This window comes from Eretmochelys imbricata, chromosome 4 (assembly GCF_965152235.1).
Source record: "Eretmochelys imbricata isolate rEreImb1 chromosome 4, rEreImb1.hap1, whole genome shotgun sequence".
Classification (NCBI taxonomy): Eukaryota; Metazoa; Chordata; order Testudines; family Cheloniidae; genus Eretmochelys; species Eretmochelys imbricata.
Window position 1 is genome coordinate 122,376,378 of NC_135575.1, and position 19,097 is coordinate 122,395,474.

The 19,097-nt window shown below is 44.1% G+C and overlaps 1 protein-coding gene across 2 annotated transcripts in view; it reads right to left on the bottom strand.

Moving 5' to 3' along the window:
• AFAP1 (actin filament associated protein 1) overlaps positions 1–19,097 on the bottom strand; it is a 94,744-nt gene that overhangs the window by 11,273 nt on the left and 64,374 nt on the right. Inside the window, exons 9-12 of one of the 2 annotated variants that reach the window (XM_077814655.1) lie at positions 17,850–18,061; positions 13,830–13,975; positions 2,295–2,412; positions 412–669 (exon numbers count right to left, since the gene is read on the bottom strand). In XM_077814655.1, coding sequence (XP_077670781.1) covers positions 412–669; positions 2,295–2,412; positions 13,830–13,975; positions 17,850–18,061 — 734 coding nt within the window. The remainder of the gene's footprint in view (positions 1–411; positions 670–2,294; positions 2,413–13,829; positions 13,976–17,849; positions 18,062–19,097) is intronic. The other variant, XM_077814656.1, reaches the window with a different exon arrangement.

The window sequence follows — 19,097 nt, forward strand, 5'->3', positions numbered from 1 at the left end:
AGGATGGTGCACAGAAATTTGCACATACAACTATTGCACGTTATAGCCCCTTAAATATTTATATGTAATATTTTTTGTTACAGTGGCAAGCTGTGCTGAAACCCCCAGTAGGAAATATGCTGAAGCCAACTTAAAGCCAGAAGAAGGCCTGCCGTTATACGGCTAAATTTTGGAAAGTTATGCCTATTGATCCAGCTACAGCACCAGGAACAAGCTAAGCAGACATTTTATGGACAAACAGGAAGACAGCACCTCTACTTCAGAATTTACTATTTAGGTGAAACTCTTACTTGTAGTGGGCCCATTTAAGTTGCAAGCATTCTAGTGTTAAAACCAGGCCAGTGAAAATAGCCCCAGATACAAACAGAATTGTGCTAAAAGGCTTTGTTACAGTATTAAACATTGTAGTACCTGAGAGCCAGATCCCCGCCCCACAGCAGAGGTGTTAGTGACAGACTGAGCAGAGGACAGATTGCATGAGACAGGGTTTTTGTAATGGTTAGAAGAGAGTTTGTCAGTAGATAACCTATTGGCTTTTCTCTCAGCAGGTGGATAGCGTGCAAAGATTTTCGGAGACGGCAAGTTATCGTACAGGCCTGCGTTATCATAAAGCACTTCTTCTCCCATATTTCTGCTACGAGAAGTAGGAAAGCCATCTTCCAATTCCCACTGCAATACACACACTTTTGCTGTTAGTAAACAAAACATCATGCAGAACCTATGCAAAATTAAAACATAAGCAGGTTATTTAGAATCATTAACACCCTCTGAGTTTAGCAAGATTTTGATTTTTCCTGACATTTGAGCCAAACTGGTCTAGAAAGACATGGGTTGCTATGGCGTGTTCGGATGACTGGGGAAAAGGGAGGATCATGTTACCTATTTCATAACCTGAATTTTCTTGTGTTTTCTGTTAAGCAGAGAAAAGGGGACTGTGATGTTACCCCTTATACTATTATTTGATTATTATTATTACTTTCCAGTTAGTAATTCTGAGAAAGAAAGCACTACAGTGCAGATGTTGATAATTACTTCCTTGTATAAGATAGGACAATAGTGGGGTACTCATGGGCAACGTAGATGAGTCTTCAGGAAAATCTCTAGGACATATTTTGCTAAACCTGGCTTGGTAATACAGATTTTCAGACCTGGCAACTATCAGAAGCTGTAAGGTTTTTCTTGAGGCCATGTGTCTTTTCAGGAACTATCGGCTGCTTGTGCCCTAGCTGCTTGTATTTTTTTTGTTGGAAAAGTATTACTTAGCTAAATACATATCCCAAATAGCTCCAGGCCATTTCCTCTTTCCATAAGAATGGAAAACTCAATAACACTCACCGAGTGATTCACTCATTTAATCTTAAAAGAAGCTGTGGGTCTGAATGCCCAAGATCCTTCCTTAATCCACCCTGTCTGCATGAGTGCCCTCTTCAGATACAGTCCCAAGCACATATGCATCCCACTCACCAAACGCTTCGGTGTGTCCTACTCCTTAGAGATTTTTCCCTACTACTCCTCTGACATGTCATCTTGTGACATCTTATGTCTTGTTTGTGACATCTTATGTCTTGAATTTCTGTACATTTCTCTCAGTTCAGACTCAGGTCTCAAATCTGCCTTTAAGAAAGAGCCCAAATGAGGAACTATGCTAAGCTGCAGCACCCCCAAACAAGGGTCTAGAGAGCATATGCCACTGTGTGCAAATATGCACTTTCCCCCTCTCTCCTACACAGGACCAGCTCTGCAGGCCAATTCAGAGGGTGAGGTGGGACACGGCCTTGCCCTCAGCCTGCTCTCCTTGGGATGAATAGCACAACTGTCAGTGGAAGCCTCGCCTTGGAGATGGATAGCCCTACTGTCAGCTGTTCCCTGGATAGTGCCATATGCCTGCAAGGGAGCACAGAGTGAGGTCTGACGGCTTGTTGCCCTTTCTTCACAACTTACAACACACAGCACAGGGCCTGGCACAATCAAGCCCTGAATTTTGCCTTGGTCTAATGAATGTTTCTTTTAAAAAATTCAAGGATTTTATTAATGGATTTGGCACAAACTGATCAACAGGCAGCTGTTTGTGTAAATATATGCCTGCTCATGAACAATTTAATTTAAACAATATGTCCCACTCCCCCAAAAGTCTCCAAATGGGAGAGAGGTTTTGCGGTTCCTGATTATGAAGAGTAGAAAACTTGAGTTCATCTGGAATCTGCTCAATGGCACTCAATGAGGTAATACAGTTTTCAGGTGTCCCTGTGTTCAACACATATAAGCCATTTGCGCTGTAAAAATTAAATTCTTACCGATCCATTTATGCAGGGAACATCATCATAATGAAGTGCCATTCCACTGGGACATGCGTAGCCATTGGTAGTGCTTCCCCGATATGGATTAGTAGATATAACACGTCTGTTCATAAAACTATGTAAAACAAAAAACACCACTTGATCCTTAGTCTTCAAGATGATTCAATGGTGCTACACCCACATTTGATTATCTGTCCTTTCTGGAAGCACAGAGCTTTTCTCTTTGTATTAAAGCTATAGATAGTTTTCCTCCTTCTGCAACCTCCGTGAAAGAAAAATAAAGCTCTGTATTTTACTCATATCTGGCTGCTAATATCTAATATCGCAACATATGGTTCTGTACCATAATCATAAGAGAAAGTGTAGGATTGTGTGAAAGCCAGGATGGAAACAGCTGTTTCCATCCTATCATGTTACATGTTAATCTGCTGATATAAGCCAGTTTGCCAGACCTCAATACAAATTTTTCTCCTGTGTCTATATAGGACAGAATGAAGAAGGTGTGCGTGCACATGGGGGAAGGAGAGAGGGGGAGGGGGAGAGCGAGCCAAGACTTTACTACAATCATTTTAGGAACTGGAGCAAACCAAGGTCCAAATCCTGCAAATGCTGTGAGTGTGGAACTGTGAGCTGATCAAAATTTTTCAAATGATTTTTTTTCTGGCAAAAGACAGCATATATTTGAAAACCAAAATTTTCATGAAAACTTTTAGGTTCCAATCACTTTCTTCAATTATATGAAAACTTTTCTTAGAATCTTTTGAAATGTTCTGTGCATTTTTTAAAAAATATTTTTATTTTTGGTTTGCTGCTGTGTAACTTTTGACTGGGGACTGATTATGACATGTTGTCATGTTCTCTGGACTCCTTGCCTGGATGAGCGTGCACTCCAGCTGCCTCTCACACAGGGGTGTGAAAACTCTGAAATGGAAACTTTTTCTTAGAGTTTTGAATGTTTTTAATTTTTTAAAAAGGAACAGTTTTGATCCAGCTCTTGTGGGATCCTTTATCTATGCAGACCACTACTGACTTCAGTGACGCTCCTTGTGACAACGAAGGTCTATCCATGTGAAGCAACTTGCAGATTTGGGCCCCAAGTAGCAATAAAAAAAAGTTACCTACCTTTCATAACTTTGTTCTTTGAGATGTGTTCCTCATGTCCATTCCATTCTAGGTGTGTGCATGCCCATGTGCACAGCTGTCAGAGACCTTAACTGATGAAAGGGACAAGTCTTGGAGCTTGAGATGCATAAGGGTACTCTAGGATGGACTGGTTGACCTCTGACCAGCAGCCTTGTATACTGAGCTCCCCAGCCCAGGTCTGAGGTATTGGAAACTAGAATTAGTGTCTGATTGCTCCGCCATCTCTTCTGCCTCTAGGCCTAAGATAGTGGCCACCCTTCGGAGCAGGGCTTGGTGTTCCTTAAAGTCATCCGGTGGGTTAGCACAGGAGGATCCCACCACAGCCTCATCTGGAGAGGAGGATGACGACTGAACCGCTGGGGAGCGGGGAGCCTGGGGCATCATCCCCCTCAGGGGAAGCGGGGGGCTCTTAGGGTGGGCACCTGTCTCTCCACCTCAGCGTATACTAGCGCTTCATGCACTAAGCCTGGTGCCATTTGGAGCTTGTCCGATGTGGTGACTGACGATTGGTGAGACGGGGGCATCGGCATAACTGGCACACCCCAGGCATCCCAATAGGGCCATTGTCCTGGCAGCAGGGCCAGTGAACAGAGCAGCAGAGCTGAGGTGATGCAACCTCAGGAGCCCAGTCGCAATGGTGCTGTCTCAGCGAGGGGTTGAACTCCCTCTCCGCGCTCGAGGAATCCTCCTCCAGTGACCAGGGCCTGAGTCTGGCAGCTAACCATCGCCATGGGTGACCAGTGCCTTGAGTATTCACACCGGTGCAGGGAGTAGTGGGAGCAGCACCATGTTGGGGACTGTGACCATCGGTGTGGAGAGGGTCAGCGCGAAGATGACCAGTGCCAACTATACGGCGACTGGCACTTCCCCCTGGGTGAGTCTCGACGTGAAGGCGTAGACTGGGAGCATGGTGCCGGCGATCTGTGGCAGCAAACTGGTGACCTGGGCAGATATGGAAACCAGGAGCATGGCGAAAAAGGGCTCTGCCCAGCTCCGGAGATCAGTGGCACTCACTTGCTTTCTGGCAGGCTTTCATGGCTGGCTTGCCCTCATAGGGAGCCTCTGCTGGCTCCCTCACCGCACGCGGTGCTGGCTATGGTGGGAGAGTCCTTTACTCTCTGGGCACCGGGAGCTGGGAAGGCATTGACTCTGCCATCAGGCTGCGTCCCCTACTGCTCCCTGGAGTCAGATCCCTTAGGGGGGGTAGGAGGTCCCCTCGGGGATGTGCCCCCTTGTGGCTCCAGCATGGGCAGACGGCCCGAACAGGGTCCTTTACCCAATGCCCCTTGGTCTGTCTTGCTTGGTACTGGGTCCCGCTTCTTAGACATCTTCTTGGGCACCAACAAAGGGGATGAGTGCCGTGTAGAGTCCAGTGCCGGGGGTGCTCTATGCACCGAGGCCAAAATGCTGGGCACTGCATGCAGCCTGGCTGGCTCCGAGGCTGAGCGAAGAGCGGCCTCCAGGAGGAGGGCCCTCAAATGATTGCCGTGCTCTTTTTGTGTCCTGGGACAAAAGTTCTTACACATGCGACACTTTTCTTTAACCTGGGATTCCCACCGGCACTTCAGACAGCTGCCATGCAGGTCACTAACAGGCAAAGGCCTATTACAGTCAGTGCAGGACTTAGAATCACAGAATCATACAATATCAGGGTTGGAAGGGACCTCAGGAGGTCATCTAGTCCAACCTCCTGCTCAAAGCAGGACTAATCCCCAACTAAATCATCCCAACCAGAGCTTTATCAAGCCTGACCTTAAAAATGTCTAAGGAAGGAGATTCCACCACCTCCCTAGGGAACGCATTCCAGTGTTTCACCACCCTCCTAGTGAAAAAGTTTTTCCTAATATCCAACCTAAACCTCCCCCACTACAACTTGAGACCATTACTCCTTGTTCTGTCATCAGCTACCACTGAGAACAGTCTAGATCCATCCTCTTTGGAACCCCCTTTCAGGTAGTTGAAAGCAGCTATCAAACCCCCCCCTCCTTCTTCTCTTCCGCACACTAAACAATCCCAGTTCCCTCAGCCTCTCCTCATAAGTCATATGTTCCAGTCCCCTAATCATTTTTGTTGCCCTCCACTTGACGTTTTCCAATTTTTCCACATCCTTCTTGTAGTGTGGGGCCCAAAACTGGACACAGTACTCCAGATGAGGCCTCACCAATGTCGAATAAAGGGGAACGATCACGTCCCTCGATCTGCTGGCAACGCCCCTACGTATACATCCCAAAATGCCATTGGCCTTCTTGGCAACAAGGGCACACTGTTGACTCATATCCAGCTTCTCGTCCACTGTAACCCCTAGGTCCTTTTCTGCAGAACTGCTGCCGAGCCATTTGGTCCCTAGTCTGTAGCGGTGCATGGGGTTCTTTCGTCCGAAGTGCAGGACTCTGCACTTGTCCTTGTTGAACCTCATCAGATTTCTTTTGGCCCAATCCTCTAATTTGTCTAGGTCCCTCTGTATCCTATCCCTACCCTCCAGCATATCTACCTCTCCTCCCAGTTTAGTGTCATCTGCAAACTTGCTGAGGGTGCAATGCACACCATCCTCCACATCATTTATGAAGATATTGAACAAAACCGGCCTGAGGACCGACCCTTGGGACACTCCACTTGATACCGGCTGCCAACTAGACATGGAGCCATTGATCACTACCCGTTGAGCCCAACAATCTAGCCAACTTTCTATCCACCTTATAGTCCATTCAGCCAGCCCATACTTCTTTAACTCATTGGCAAGAATACTGTGGGAGACCGTGTCAAAAGCTTTGCTAAAGTCAAGGAACAACATGTCCACCGCTTTCCCCTCATCCACAGAGCCAGTTACCTTGCAGCAGAAGGCAATTAGATTAGTCAGGCATGACTTGCCCTTGGTGAATCCATGCTGACTGTTCCTGATCACTTTCCTCTCCTCTAAGTGCTTCAGAATTGATTCCTTGAGGACCTGCTCCATGATTTTTCCAGGAACTGAGGTGAGGCTGACTGGCCTGTAGTTCCCAAGATCCTCCTTCTTCCCGTTTTTAAAGATGGGCACTACATTAGCCTTTTTCCAGTCGTTCGGGACTTCCCGGATTGCCATGAGTTTTCAAAGATAATGGCCAACGGCTCTGCAATCACATCCGCCAACTCCTTTAGCACTCTCGGATGCAGCGCATCCGGCCCCATGGACTTGTGCTCGTCCAGATTTTCTAAATAGTCCCGAACCACTTCTTTCTCCACAGAGGGTTGATCACCTCCTCCCTATGCTGTGCTGCCCAGTGCAGTAGTCCGGGAGCTGACCTTATTCGTGAAGACAGAGGCAAAAAAAGCATAGAGTACATTAGCTTTTTCCACATCCTCTGTCACTAGGTTGCCTCCCTCATTCAATAAGGGGCCCACACTTTCCTTGACTTTCTTCTTGTTGTTAACATACCTGAATAAACCCTTCTTGTTACTCTTAACATCTCTTGCTAGCTGCAACTCCAGGTGTGATTTGGCCTTCCTGATTTCACTCCTGCATCCCCGAGCAATATTTTTATACTCTTCCCTGGTCATTTGTCCAATCTTCCAATTCTTGTAAGCTTCTTTTTTGTGTTCAAGATCAGCAAGGATTTCACTGTTAAGCTAAGCTGGTCGCCTGCCGTATTTACTATTCTTTCTACACATCGGGATGGTTTGTCCCTGTAACCTCAATAAAGATGCTTTAAAATACAGCCAGCTCTCCTGGACTCCTTCCCCCTCATGTTATTCTCCCAGGGGATCCTGCCCATCAGTTCCCTGACGGAGTCAAAGTCTGCTTTTCTGAAGTCCAGGGTCCATGTTCTGCTGCTCTCCTTTCTTCCCTGTGTCAGGATCCTGAACTCAACCAGCTCATGGTCACTGCCTCCCAGGTTCCCATCCACTTTAGCTTCCCCCACTAATTCTTCCCGGTTTGTGAGCAGCAGGTCAAGAAGAGCTCTGCCCCTAGTTGGTTCCTCCAGCACTTGCACCAGGGAATTGTCCCCTAACCCTTTCCAAAAACTTCTTGGATTGTCTGTGCACCGCTGTATTGCTCTCCCAGCAGATATCAGGGTGATTGAAGTCTCCCATGAGAACCAGGGCCTGCAATCTAGTAACTTCCGTGAGTTGCCGGAAGAAAACCTCGTCCACTTCATCCCCCTGGTCTGGTGGTCTATAGCAGACTCCCACCACGACATCACCCTTGTTGCTCACACTTCTAAACTTAATCCAGAGACACTCAGTTTTTTCTGCAGTTTCATACTTGAGCTCTGAGCAGTCATACTGCTCCCTTACATATAGTGCAACTCCCCCACCTTTTCTGCCCTGCCTGTCCTTCCTGAACAGTTTATATCCATCCATGATGTTACTCCAGTCATGTGAGTTATCCCACCAAGTCTCTGTTATTCCAATCACATCATAATTCCTTGACTGTGCCAGGACTTCCAGTTCTCCCTGCTTGTTTCCCAGGCTTCTTGCATTTGTGTATAGGCACTTGAGATAACTCGCTGATTGTCCCTCTTTCTCAGTATGAGGCAGGAGCCCTGCCCTCTTGCATGCTCCTGCTTCCTCCCGGTATCCCACTTCCCCACTTACCTGAGGGCTTTGGTCTCCTTCCCCCAGTGAACCTAGTTTAAAGCCCTCCTCACTAGGTTAGCCAGCCTGCTTGCGAAGATGCTCTTCCCTCTCTTCGTTAGGTGGAGCCCGTCTCTGCCTAGCACTCCTCCTTCTTGGAACATCATCCCATGGTCAAAGAATCAAAAGCCCTCTCTTCAACACCACCTGTGTAGCCATTCGTTGACTTCCACAATTCGACGGTCTCTACCCAGGCCTTTTCCTTCCCCGGGGAGAATGGACGAGAAGACCACTTGCGCCTCAAACTCCTTAAACCCGGAGACTGGGGCATGCCCTGCCTGGGGCAAAGTCCCCGCCAGGACCCTAACTGCCTAACTACAGTACTTAACAGCTACTTACTAACTAATCTACAATAAACAAAACTATTTAAAGCTGGAACACGAAGTCGAAAGGGAAAGAACGGCTGATCACTTGCAAGGCAAGGGAGAGAGGCACTCTGACCAACCACCACAGGCGGTAAGAAGGAACTGAGCGGGCATAGGGCCGGCGGCACCTGATATACCGACACATGAGCGTGGCACTCAAGGGGGTGCCATAGCCAACCCTACGGATACCGCTAAGGCAAAAGTCTCCAACAACTGTGCACGTGAGCACATACACACCTAGAACGGAATCAACATGAGCAAGCACTCGAAGAAGAACTATGATTCAAAGAGGAAATTGCTTTCACAAATGTGTAGAATGAGGAACAATGTTTTCTGCAGATATTTTTAATATTATTAACTAACCATTGTCAGCATTTAGAGCCTGGTCCTGTAAGGTACTAATACTCTCAACTCCCACTTAATTCAATAGGAAGTTGAAAGCCTTCAATACATTTCAGGATCTGATCCTCAAGAGAATGAACATACTGCAAATGTCACATCAAGCTGTAAAATAACTGAGAAAATAACTAGTGCCGTACTGTATGTTTTGACATATTACACTGTTCACAGTCCTTGATTATAATCAGAAGACATTACATATTGCTTTTGAAAATATAAACCTGGTATCTCTCTATAAATCAAATGCCAGATTAGAGAATTATTGTGCACAATGTTCACTGCTACATTTTTACTACTGATATGCTCCTTTTAGAACTCTTTCTTTGTGTGTATAGTGAAATTCACCCTACTGCAGAGGGGCCAACACAAGGCTCATGTGCTATTTAAGTCCTACTTTAAGCCCTATTTTTAGGGGTCAAATGGAACTTAAATGGCAAATAGGCACAGTGGTGAATTTCACTCTTATAGTATTATCCTATAATGATCTTGTGCAATAATCATGGTCTATTATAACATCCAGTACAGAATTCCACTATTTTCTGTATTAATGTTTCACAGCCAAAACATGTTTCCTTTGTGACAGAGGCTTTTTGATCTTCTTCCTCACAGCTGAATAAAAGTTCTTGAAGAATTTATAGTTGTTTACAATTAACAGCTTTGCATAGCATGTTTATGCTGCAATCCCTAATGTGGAAAAACTCTGATCTACTGACTCCTTGTCCTACGTAAAATTGGCAGAATCTGGCTGAGGTCCTGATCCAGCAAAAACTTAAGTAATTGAGCAGTTTTATAAACAGGAATAGTCCAGTCGAACTCCATGTGTGTTGTTACTGGCATGTGTAAGTATTTACAGAATCAGGTCTTGCCTTTGTAAGTAGTTTTCCATTGTAATCTGGATTTTGACACTTCCCTCCCGCCCCCACCTGCCAACCAACACTTCAACCTGAAATTTATCACGTCTTCTTCCACAGGAGCATTTAAAAAAAAAATATATATATATATATATTAGAATTGGACAAGATGATCATGAGATCAGAGTTTTCAGGGGGAAAAAAATCATAATTCACCATTGTAAAAATGCTCCTAACTGTATCATAGATAGCTCTAAAAACAAAAGTGTTGTCAAGAAACTCCAATATTTTTTTCTGCTATCCTTGATGAGAAACACTACCCAAATATTTCTGGACTATATTTAGAAATATAGACAGCCCCTACCTCAAATATTGTACTATCTAAGTATAAGACAAGAGGGGATGGGGGGGGGAGAGTGCAAGGAACCAATGAGATGATATTAGTCATACATGACAGGCAGTGGTCTCAGCACACCGGCAGCCTAACTGTTGTCAAATGTATTGTAGGCATCACAGCAAAAGAGAGTTTTGGAGGAGGATAGTGAGGTAACTTTATGGATGTTTATGGGGAGCTCCTCCCCATCACAAGGGGCAGCACGGGATAAAGCAGAAAAGTACTTGTTGGAAAATGGAACAAGTGACAGAGTCTGGCATCATGGGTTAACTGGAGGCGAGAGTTGACATCTTGATAGCAAAGGAGAGATGACAGGCAGGATTGGAGAGGCCGCAAAGAGCCTGGAGAGCGAAGACACACAGTTTATGTTTAATGTGGGGGAAAACAGGGGAGGGATGTAAAGAGAGGGGTAACATGATCAAATGGGCCCCAGTCCATGACTGGGGCTCCCAGGTGCTATGGTAATACAAAACAAAAACAATCAAAGGATAGGGCAGAAAAGTGATTTTGGCAGGAGCATTCTGAATGGATATGAATGGGGCAAGACTGCATTACTTGAGGCTAGAGAGAAAGATGTTGTAGTAACTGAGATGTGAGAGTTTTTGCTATGTGGATGGATAAGAAAGGCCAAGTCATTTCTCATTTCCCCTTCTAATATTACAAGAATAATTGGATCAGAAGTTAAGAGAGACATGCCCAAGGTTGCTTGCTGATAAGCTCTTACATTCACTTTATTGTGGTACAACAAATTTAAACAAATACTGGATAGGGAATTTTTATTATTTTGCAAGTTAGGTTTGGCATTCCTTTCTAATATGTGGTCTAGTTGCACTTATTTTTTCCACTTGGTTTCAATTAATATCACATTTGTTCATAAAATGAAAGCCAAGCAGTATTCAGGCAAAAACATTTCCATCCGGCTTCTCTCTTACATGTGGTTATCACTGGATGCTGATGGAGGCGAAAAATGCATGTCACAGGAAAAGCTTTTTTGAGCCCTATTAACTTCAAAATGTATATAAGCACAAGCCTCTAAACTAACTGCATTATAATTCGATCAAAATTACTTGGATTTGACAAAAATGGGATTGTGGTAAGAGATGAATCAACCCTGATTTCTATCAAAAGCCATTCAAACTAGAGCAGGGGTGGGCAAACTTTTTGGCCCGAGGGCCACATCGGCGTGCAAAACTGTATGGAGGACCAGGTAAGGAAGGCTGTGCCCCCCAAACAGCCTGGCCCCCACCCCCTATCCGCCCCTTCCCACTGCCCGCCCCCCTCAGAACGCCTGACCCATCCAACCTCCCCCTGCTCCTTGTCCCAGGACCCCCAACCCCAAACCGCCCCTCCGAGATCCCACCCCTTATCCAACCCTCTCTGCTCCCTGTCCCCTGCCTACCCCCTCACCCCCCGACAGGCTCCCCAGGACTCCCACGCTGTATCCAACCCCCCTTGTTCCCCGACCACCCCGCCCCAGAACCTCCGCCTCATCCAACCGCTCCCTGTCCCCTGACTGCCCCCAGGGGCCCCCTACCCAACTCCCACACTGCTGCGTGCACTCCGCCCCCTTACCATGCCACTTGGAGCAGCAGGAGCTCGCAGCCCCACTGCCCGCATGGCAGCGTAACTTCAGGGGAGGGGGGACAGCAGGGGAGTGGCCGGGGCTAGCCTCCCCAGCCGGGAGCTCAGTGGCCGGGCAGGGTGATCCCGCGGGCCGGATGTGGCCTGTGGGCCATAGTTTGCCCACCTCTGAACTAGAGCATGAATGAAGTGTCTCCTTTTTCTACGCTGCAGCCCTCCTGACCCTTCACTGTTGAGAGTCTGATAGTATTTGCAACAGAAAGCTAAACTAGGTTCTCACCCTTTAAGTATTTTTAGTCTATTCATATTTATGATGGCTATATTGAGCTTGATTCGACAAAGTGTTGAATCCCAGTAATTTCAATGGGAGTTGAGGGCACTCAGCACCTTGCAGGATCATGTTCATAAAGCCCTAGTAAACTGTCTGGCCAAGATATCTTCTATCCACACTTATGATGGCATGAATTTCACAACTGCGAGTTTTTAATCCTTCAGCAAGGAACAATTGGATGTAGTGGGTCTATGAGAAAGACAAGGTGGGTCTTTTATTGGACTAAATTCTGTTGGTGAAGCTTTCGAGCTACACAGAGCTCTTCTTCAGGTCTGGGAAAGGTAGTCAGAGTATCACAGCTAAATACAAGGTGGGAGAGATTGTAGAATCACAGGACTGGGAGGGACCTTGAGAGGTCATCTAATCCTTTCCCCTGCACTCATGGCAGGACTTAGTGTTATCTAGACAAGAGTTCTCAAACTATGGTTCACGGACCACCAGTCGTCCGTGAGTTCCATTCAGGTGGTCCGCAGATAGTTCCCTCTGAGGTGTGCCTCTGGGCAGCTGCACACGAGAGAACGAAGGGCCACCCACCTAATTAGTGGAGCCACGCAAGTATGGCTCCACTAATTAGGTGCCTGTACCCTGGAGAAGATGCACGTGTAAGGTGAGGTGGTGGTCTTGGCGGAAACAGGAGGAAGGTAGGAAGGGCCAGTGGGTTGAGAAGAGGGGGTGGGGGGAATTTGGGACATGCAAGGCTGCAGCGGCCAGAGGAAGAGGCGACTTTCCCCAGCTCCAGGGTTTCAGCTGCCGGGGAGAGACAGCCCTCCTTCCCAGCCTCAGCTCTGTGGCTGCTGTGGTGGGGGAGAGACCTCCCACCCTCCTTCCCAGCCTGGGGGCTGCCGGGGCAGAGGAGAGAGGGAGAGATCCCCCTTCTTCCCAGCCCCAGCTCAGGGACTGCTGCAGCGGGGGAGAGAGGGCACATCCATCGGATTAGAAAGGTTAGATTAGAAAGTAAGACTAGTGATATTAAAATATGAGTTGTGTGCTTTTATTTGTAGAACAAAAAAAACATTAATTATTAAGGTTCTTTTTAACATAGCGCTTTTATCCAATAGTTAGCTAATGGTAGAAACAACATTTGGAAAGATCATTAAGTGGTCCACGGAGACCCTCAGCAATTTTCAAGTGGTCAGCGAAAAAAAAAGTTTTGAGAACCACTGATCTAGACCATCCCTGACAGGTGTTTGTCTAACCTGCTCTTAAAAAATCTGCAGTGATGGAGATTCCACAACCTCCCTGGGCAATTTATAACAGTGCTTAATCACCCTGACCAGTTAGCCTACGGGTAAACACATGTTGTAAGAGATCATTTAAGATGCAGTGGGCAATTCACACCTCTGCAGCCACAGGACAAAGGAGGGTTAGTAGGTTACAGATTGTTGTAATGACACATAAAACCAGTATTTCTGCTGAGTACTGAGGGCTAAACCAATTCTGTGAATTTACATTAGTTCTGTTAAAACGCGGAAAGTGGATATAACCAGCGTAAACTCTTGTGACTGAATTGTGGCCAAGCTTCAACTTATTTGATCATTTAAAGCTTTAGGGCTGCCAGTAAGAAGGGGTTAAAATAGCACCCAATTACTAGATTCCTCTTACACTATAAGTGTGAGAGTTGAATACATCATAAAAGTGGACATATTCTGCCTCTCTTGTAATACTTAGCCGGATGCCAGCAAGATAATCTTCAACACATCTCGTATGCTCAGAGACTCAAAATTTCAATCCCTCAAGTGTTTAATATCTTGCCAAAAAGGGAAGGTTCGATAAGGTCTCTTGATATTAGAGCTAATGTAAGGCTGTAAATTCTGAAATTACTGAAAACGCCCTTAAATTGCTTTTAATGCATCTTACCAGAAGGTCTGTTTTGCAGCTTGTATGACACTTGCAGTCATCTCCACATCAATATAGTCATAGTGCAGAGCTCCAGGATCTGTAGCTGAACCGGTTTCAGCCAGTAAAATCCCAATCCATCTGCCCATGTCTTCAGATGATGAAGGCTATGAGGATGAGAAGATTTTATGTAAACTCAAATTATCACTGAAACAATAGGCTTTTTCACATTAATTACTTCATAATTACATGAAGTAATTATTTTACTAACATATTGATATAATGATGCATGTGAAGTTCTGGATCACCTTTGCCAAACTATGCTAACAAAAAGTAATATTCACTGAGGTTATTCTGTCATAACGAACACATTTAAAGCAACATGTTAATTGATTATGTAGTAAAGCAATATGAACAGTTCCAGCAAAATAACGAAAGCATAAATGCATGAAGCCAGTATATCTAGGTATGCACCTTCCTTATTTTAGATTTCAGAAAACTGAAAGCTGAGACAAATGTTTTCCACTACACGGCTAAGCTTTTAAGAAAGGTAACTTGTCCAAATTGTAGAGGCAGGATAACCTTGGACAAAGAAATACTAGAGCAGGTTGAAAAATGGAGGGGGAGGGGGCGGAATTAAAATGGTGGAAATCATTCTAGTTTTTGAAATTCAATGATTTTCATTTTTTGAAAAATTTCATAAAATTTTATAGGCATTTCAATATTTATTTACTTTAAGTTTCTTTATTCAATGTAACAGACTCAAAGATTTTTTTCCTTTATCTCAATTTCCTTACCATAGTTCCTCTTCTTTATACTACACTTCATTCATTTCCTGTTCTTGTAAATCATCATCCAAATAACCTGTACTGTGCATACGTAGCATGATCCTTCTTCAAGGACAAGACACTGACCTCATCTGCACTTAAGAAAACCTGAGTGTTCAAAGTATCTGACCAGAGTCTGAAAATGAAAGTCGGCCTCCCACTCGTTTCCTTACATGTTATCTTTATCTGAGGTTTCCAATTTTAACCAATAAAAAGGCAATAGAGCTACCATGGAGCAATTTTTCATAGTTCAAGTTTGTTTTTAAAATAAGCACTGAAAAGAACTTATTTTAGCTCATTTGAAATTTCCTATTCTGTTTGTTTTATTCTGACTTTTTTTTGGGGGGAGGGGTTCCTACCCTTGGATTTGTTGCAAAGACATTAAATAATACAACTATGGAGCTCTTTAGTGTAGTTTTCCATTTTACAGCTATTCCCTGTGTTAAGCAAGAGCGTATTCTCTCAGATCGGCTCAGTGGTTGTCAATAGCTGTCTTCTCTTGGTCTTTGGACTCACAGAATCCAAGTCTAGAAGGGGCCATTGTGGTCATCTTGTCTGACCTCATGTGTAACACATGCCACACAACTTCTCCCAAATAACTTCTACAGCATGTTTTTTAGAAAAACGTCGAATCTTGATTTAAATATGGTCAGTGATGGAGAATCCACCATGACCCATGGTAAGTTGTTCCAATGGGGTAATTACCCACACCGCTAAACAATTTCTTGTCTGAATTTGCCTTGTTTCAACTTCCAGCCATTGGATCATGTTACACCTTTCTCTGCTAGACTGAAGAGTCCATAATTAAATATTTGTTCCCCATGTAGTACTTATAGACTGTAATCAAGTTACCCCTTAACCTTTTCCTTGTTCAGCTATGTAGATTGAGCTCTCTGAGTCTATCACTATAAGGCACCTTTTCTAACCATTTAATCATTCTCATGGCTCTTCTCTGAACACTCTCCAATTTATCACCATCCTTCTTGAATTGTGGACACCAGAACTTGATGCCGTATTCCCAGCAGTGATCACACTAGTGCCAAATGCCAAAGTAAAATAACCTCTCTACTTCTACTTGAGATTCCCCTGTCAACGCATCCAAGGATTACATTAGCCCTTTTGGCCACAGCATCGTGCTAGGGGCTCATGTTCAGATGATTACCCAATAGAACCCCCAAATCTTTTTCAGAGTTACTGCTTCCCAAGATAGACTCCCCCATCTTGTAAGTATGGCCTACATCCTTTGTTTCTAGATGTATGCATTTACCTTTAGCCATATTCAAAGTGCATATTATTTGCTTGCGCCCAGCTCACCAAATAATCCAGATCGCTCTGTATCAGTGATCTGTTCTCTTGATTATTTACCACTCTAATTATTTTTTGTTATCTGTAAACTTTATCAGTGATGACTTCATGTTTTCTCCCAGGTCATTAATAAAAATGTTAAAAAAAGTATAGGGGCAAGAACCTATCTGTGTAGGACCTCTCTAAAACCACATTCATTCAATGATGATTCCCTGTTTACATTTTGAAACCTATCAGTTTACCCGGTTTTAATCCTTTTAAAGTGTACTATATTAATTTTATATCTTTCCAGTTTTTTAATCAAAATGTCATGTATCTTACAGAAGTCTAAGTATATTACAACACTACTACCTTTATCAACCAAACTTTTAATCTCATCGAAAAAAGATATCAAGTCAGTTTGACAGGATCTACTTTCCATAAACTCATGTTGAATGGCATTAATTACTTCCATTAATCACTCTTATAATTCTTTATTAATAGAGTCCTGTATAAGCACTCCATTATCTTAACCAGGATTGATGTTAGACAGACAAACCTATAATTATCCAGGTCACCATGTTTACTCTTTTTAAAAATTGGCACAACATTAGCTTTCTTCCAGTCTTCTGGAACTGCCCCAGTGCTGCCCATCTGCGTGAGACATGCATATTTCCATGGAAGGATGCTTCGCTCACTGTGGGCCGGTGGTTTGGAAGAAGTTGATGCTCATAAAATAAATGCACCTATATCACCTTTATAGTGCAGACAGTACTATTGGTACAGGTCACTTTCTTCTGGCAAATCTGACCCATGCGCAGCAGAAAGCAGACTAGAGAGGACGCTACTTTGGGACAAAAAGAAAAGGAGGACTTGTGGCACCTTAGAGACTAACAAATTTATTTGAGCATAAGCTTTTCTGAGCTACAGCTCACTTCATCAGATGCATTCAGTGGAAAATACAGTGGGGAGATTTATATACACAGAGAGCTCACGAAAGCTTATGCTCAAATAAATTTGTTAGTCTCTAAGGTGCCACAAGTCCTCCTTTTCTTTTTGTGGAAACAGACTAACACTGCTGCTACTCTGAAACCTGTAACGAGAGTGATCAGGTAAGGTGAGCTATTACCAGCAGGAGAGCGGGGAAGAAACACTTTTGTAGTGATAATCAAGGTGGGCCATTTCCAGCAGTTGACAAGAACGTCTGAGGGGACAGCAGCACTAAGGCTATTTGCAGTACTGGAGCTATTGTGCTAGCTTTTTCCATCCAATGCTGGAAGAGTACACAGTGCTTAGCCTTGCTTGAAACAAGTCTAATGTAAACGATGGTATAATGGCCTGTGTACAACTGGGAATGTTTCACTGATGTGCATGGTAGGAGGCCCAACTTGTGGCTAGGAACCAATTTCTCTAGTATAGATATACCACCTGACGATGACTTCAGAATAACAAATCTTAAAGTTGATTAATATTCCCAGGAGAAATACAGATCCAGCATTCTAATCTTCAGTGTAGTGAGCCACAGCAATGTTATTTAATTAGCGCTTAGTCATTTGTATTCTGAATTACCTCCTTGATAGAAGACTAACAGGGGAGGTGCATAGGCACTTATAAAGGGAAGAGAAAAGGTCAGAGTGGAGAGAGAGAGAGAGAGAGAGAGAGAGAGACAGCAGAAAACATCTTAACAGGGAAGACTGTTGTGAGTTAAAAATCAACAGTATTAGGGTTTGATTTAACCTCAATTCTCATCCAGATAAGTCTCTTTTGCCTGTAACTCTTAATTTGTTTCTTTCTGTAATGATTGTTACCCAGCTCTGTAACTCTATTATTTAACTGTGGAAAGCATTTTGAAAGGCAGGTTGTATGAACGAGGTCATGTAATTAGCCCATATGCATCTCTGCAAAGTATGCACATCAATAAACATCGCACCTCTAACACTGCGACCTCCTGCCCATTTCGAAGCAGACGGAATGTCAAGGGATGCTTGGAATCCAAGCCTGGAATGACTTCACAGCCACGCAGAGGAATAGAAACAATGTGGGTCTTCAGATCTGTTCTGTCCTTATGGAAAATGAGCTTATTATCTTTCACTCTGCACCAGCGTTCGCGCCACCGGTTATTTGAGAGCACATTCAGATATCCTGCAATAAAACAAAATATGAGATATTTTATCCTTCACATTTTTTTAAAAATGTTTTTTCGATGTAATGCTAGTTCATATAAAACTTATTCCTGTACATGCAGATTGAAAATCCAGATGATTTTAAGAAGACAAATAAATGGCCTTTTAAATTTTTTTTATTGAAACTCTCACTGTACCAGTAACTCAGAAAGCCTGGCCTATAAAGATTTGATCCTGGTCATATTCCGAACATATGCAAATGACTGTGCTGAGTTAGTGACAGTTCTGGCTGAATATTCCAGAGCTCTCCTGCCACAGGGTTTCCCCGAGATTTTAGTAAAAATGGAGGTAGCAGTGTGGGAGTCAAGAGGTGTTCCCACCGTGAACCCCAAAGTAGGATGATATTTAAAAATACGATTTAAAAGGTTTCAGCATATCCTAGACTACACTAGAAACATAACCTGCTCATGTGAGAGTTACAGGCACAGCTGATTTGTGCCCACACAGCTTTTTCACAACTGAACCATATTCTATAGTTCTATGGATACATCCAGATCTATCACACTGCTAATTGTGTTTTCATAGTGCTTTCTGGGGAAATAATGACAGCTAACCCATGATGACTCAACAAGCAACACAAGGACTAATGGACATGCACATAAAACAGCACCAGCAGCACGTGGGACTAAGCACTCAAAAGACATCCCACTGCTTAGAGAGTTGGAAGGAAGCAAGATCAGTTAAAGTGGTTACACAGGCATGATTACGAGGTCCCAGCTGCACAGCAAAAATATGAATGTTATGACCTGGCTGCAGGAAAACAACTGTATGCAACCTAAGCTGCTGATGAGGGCAAAACACCATTACAGCGGCCATGGTTACCATGTGTTATTAATCACGTTTTTTGTGTACATGCAAGATGTGTAGAACCAACCAGGTCATTAACTGGTTACAAACCCAGTATATGGATGGTAAGTTAAATATGGTGGTGGAGTTTCAGGTAACTATGTGTACAGGGCACTGGGAGAAAACCCTGTGCTACTGTGAGATGATCA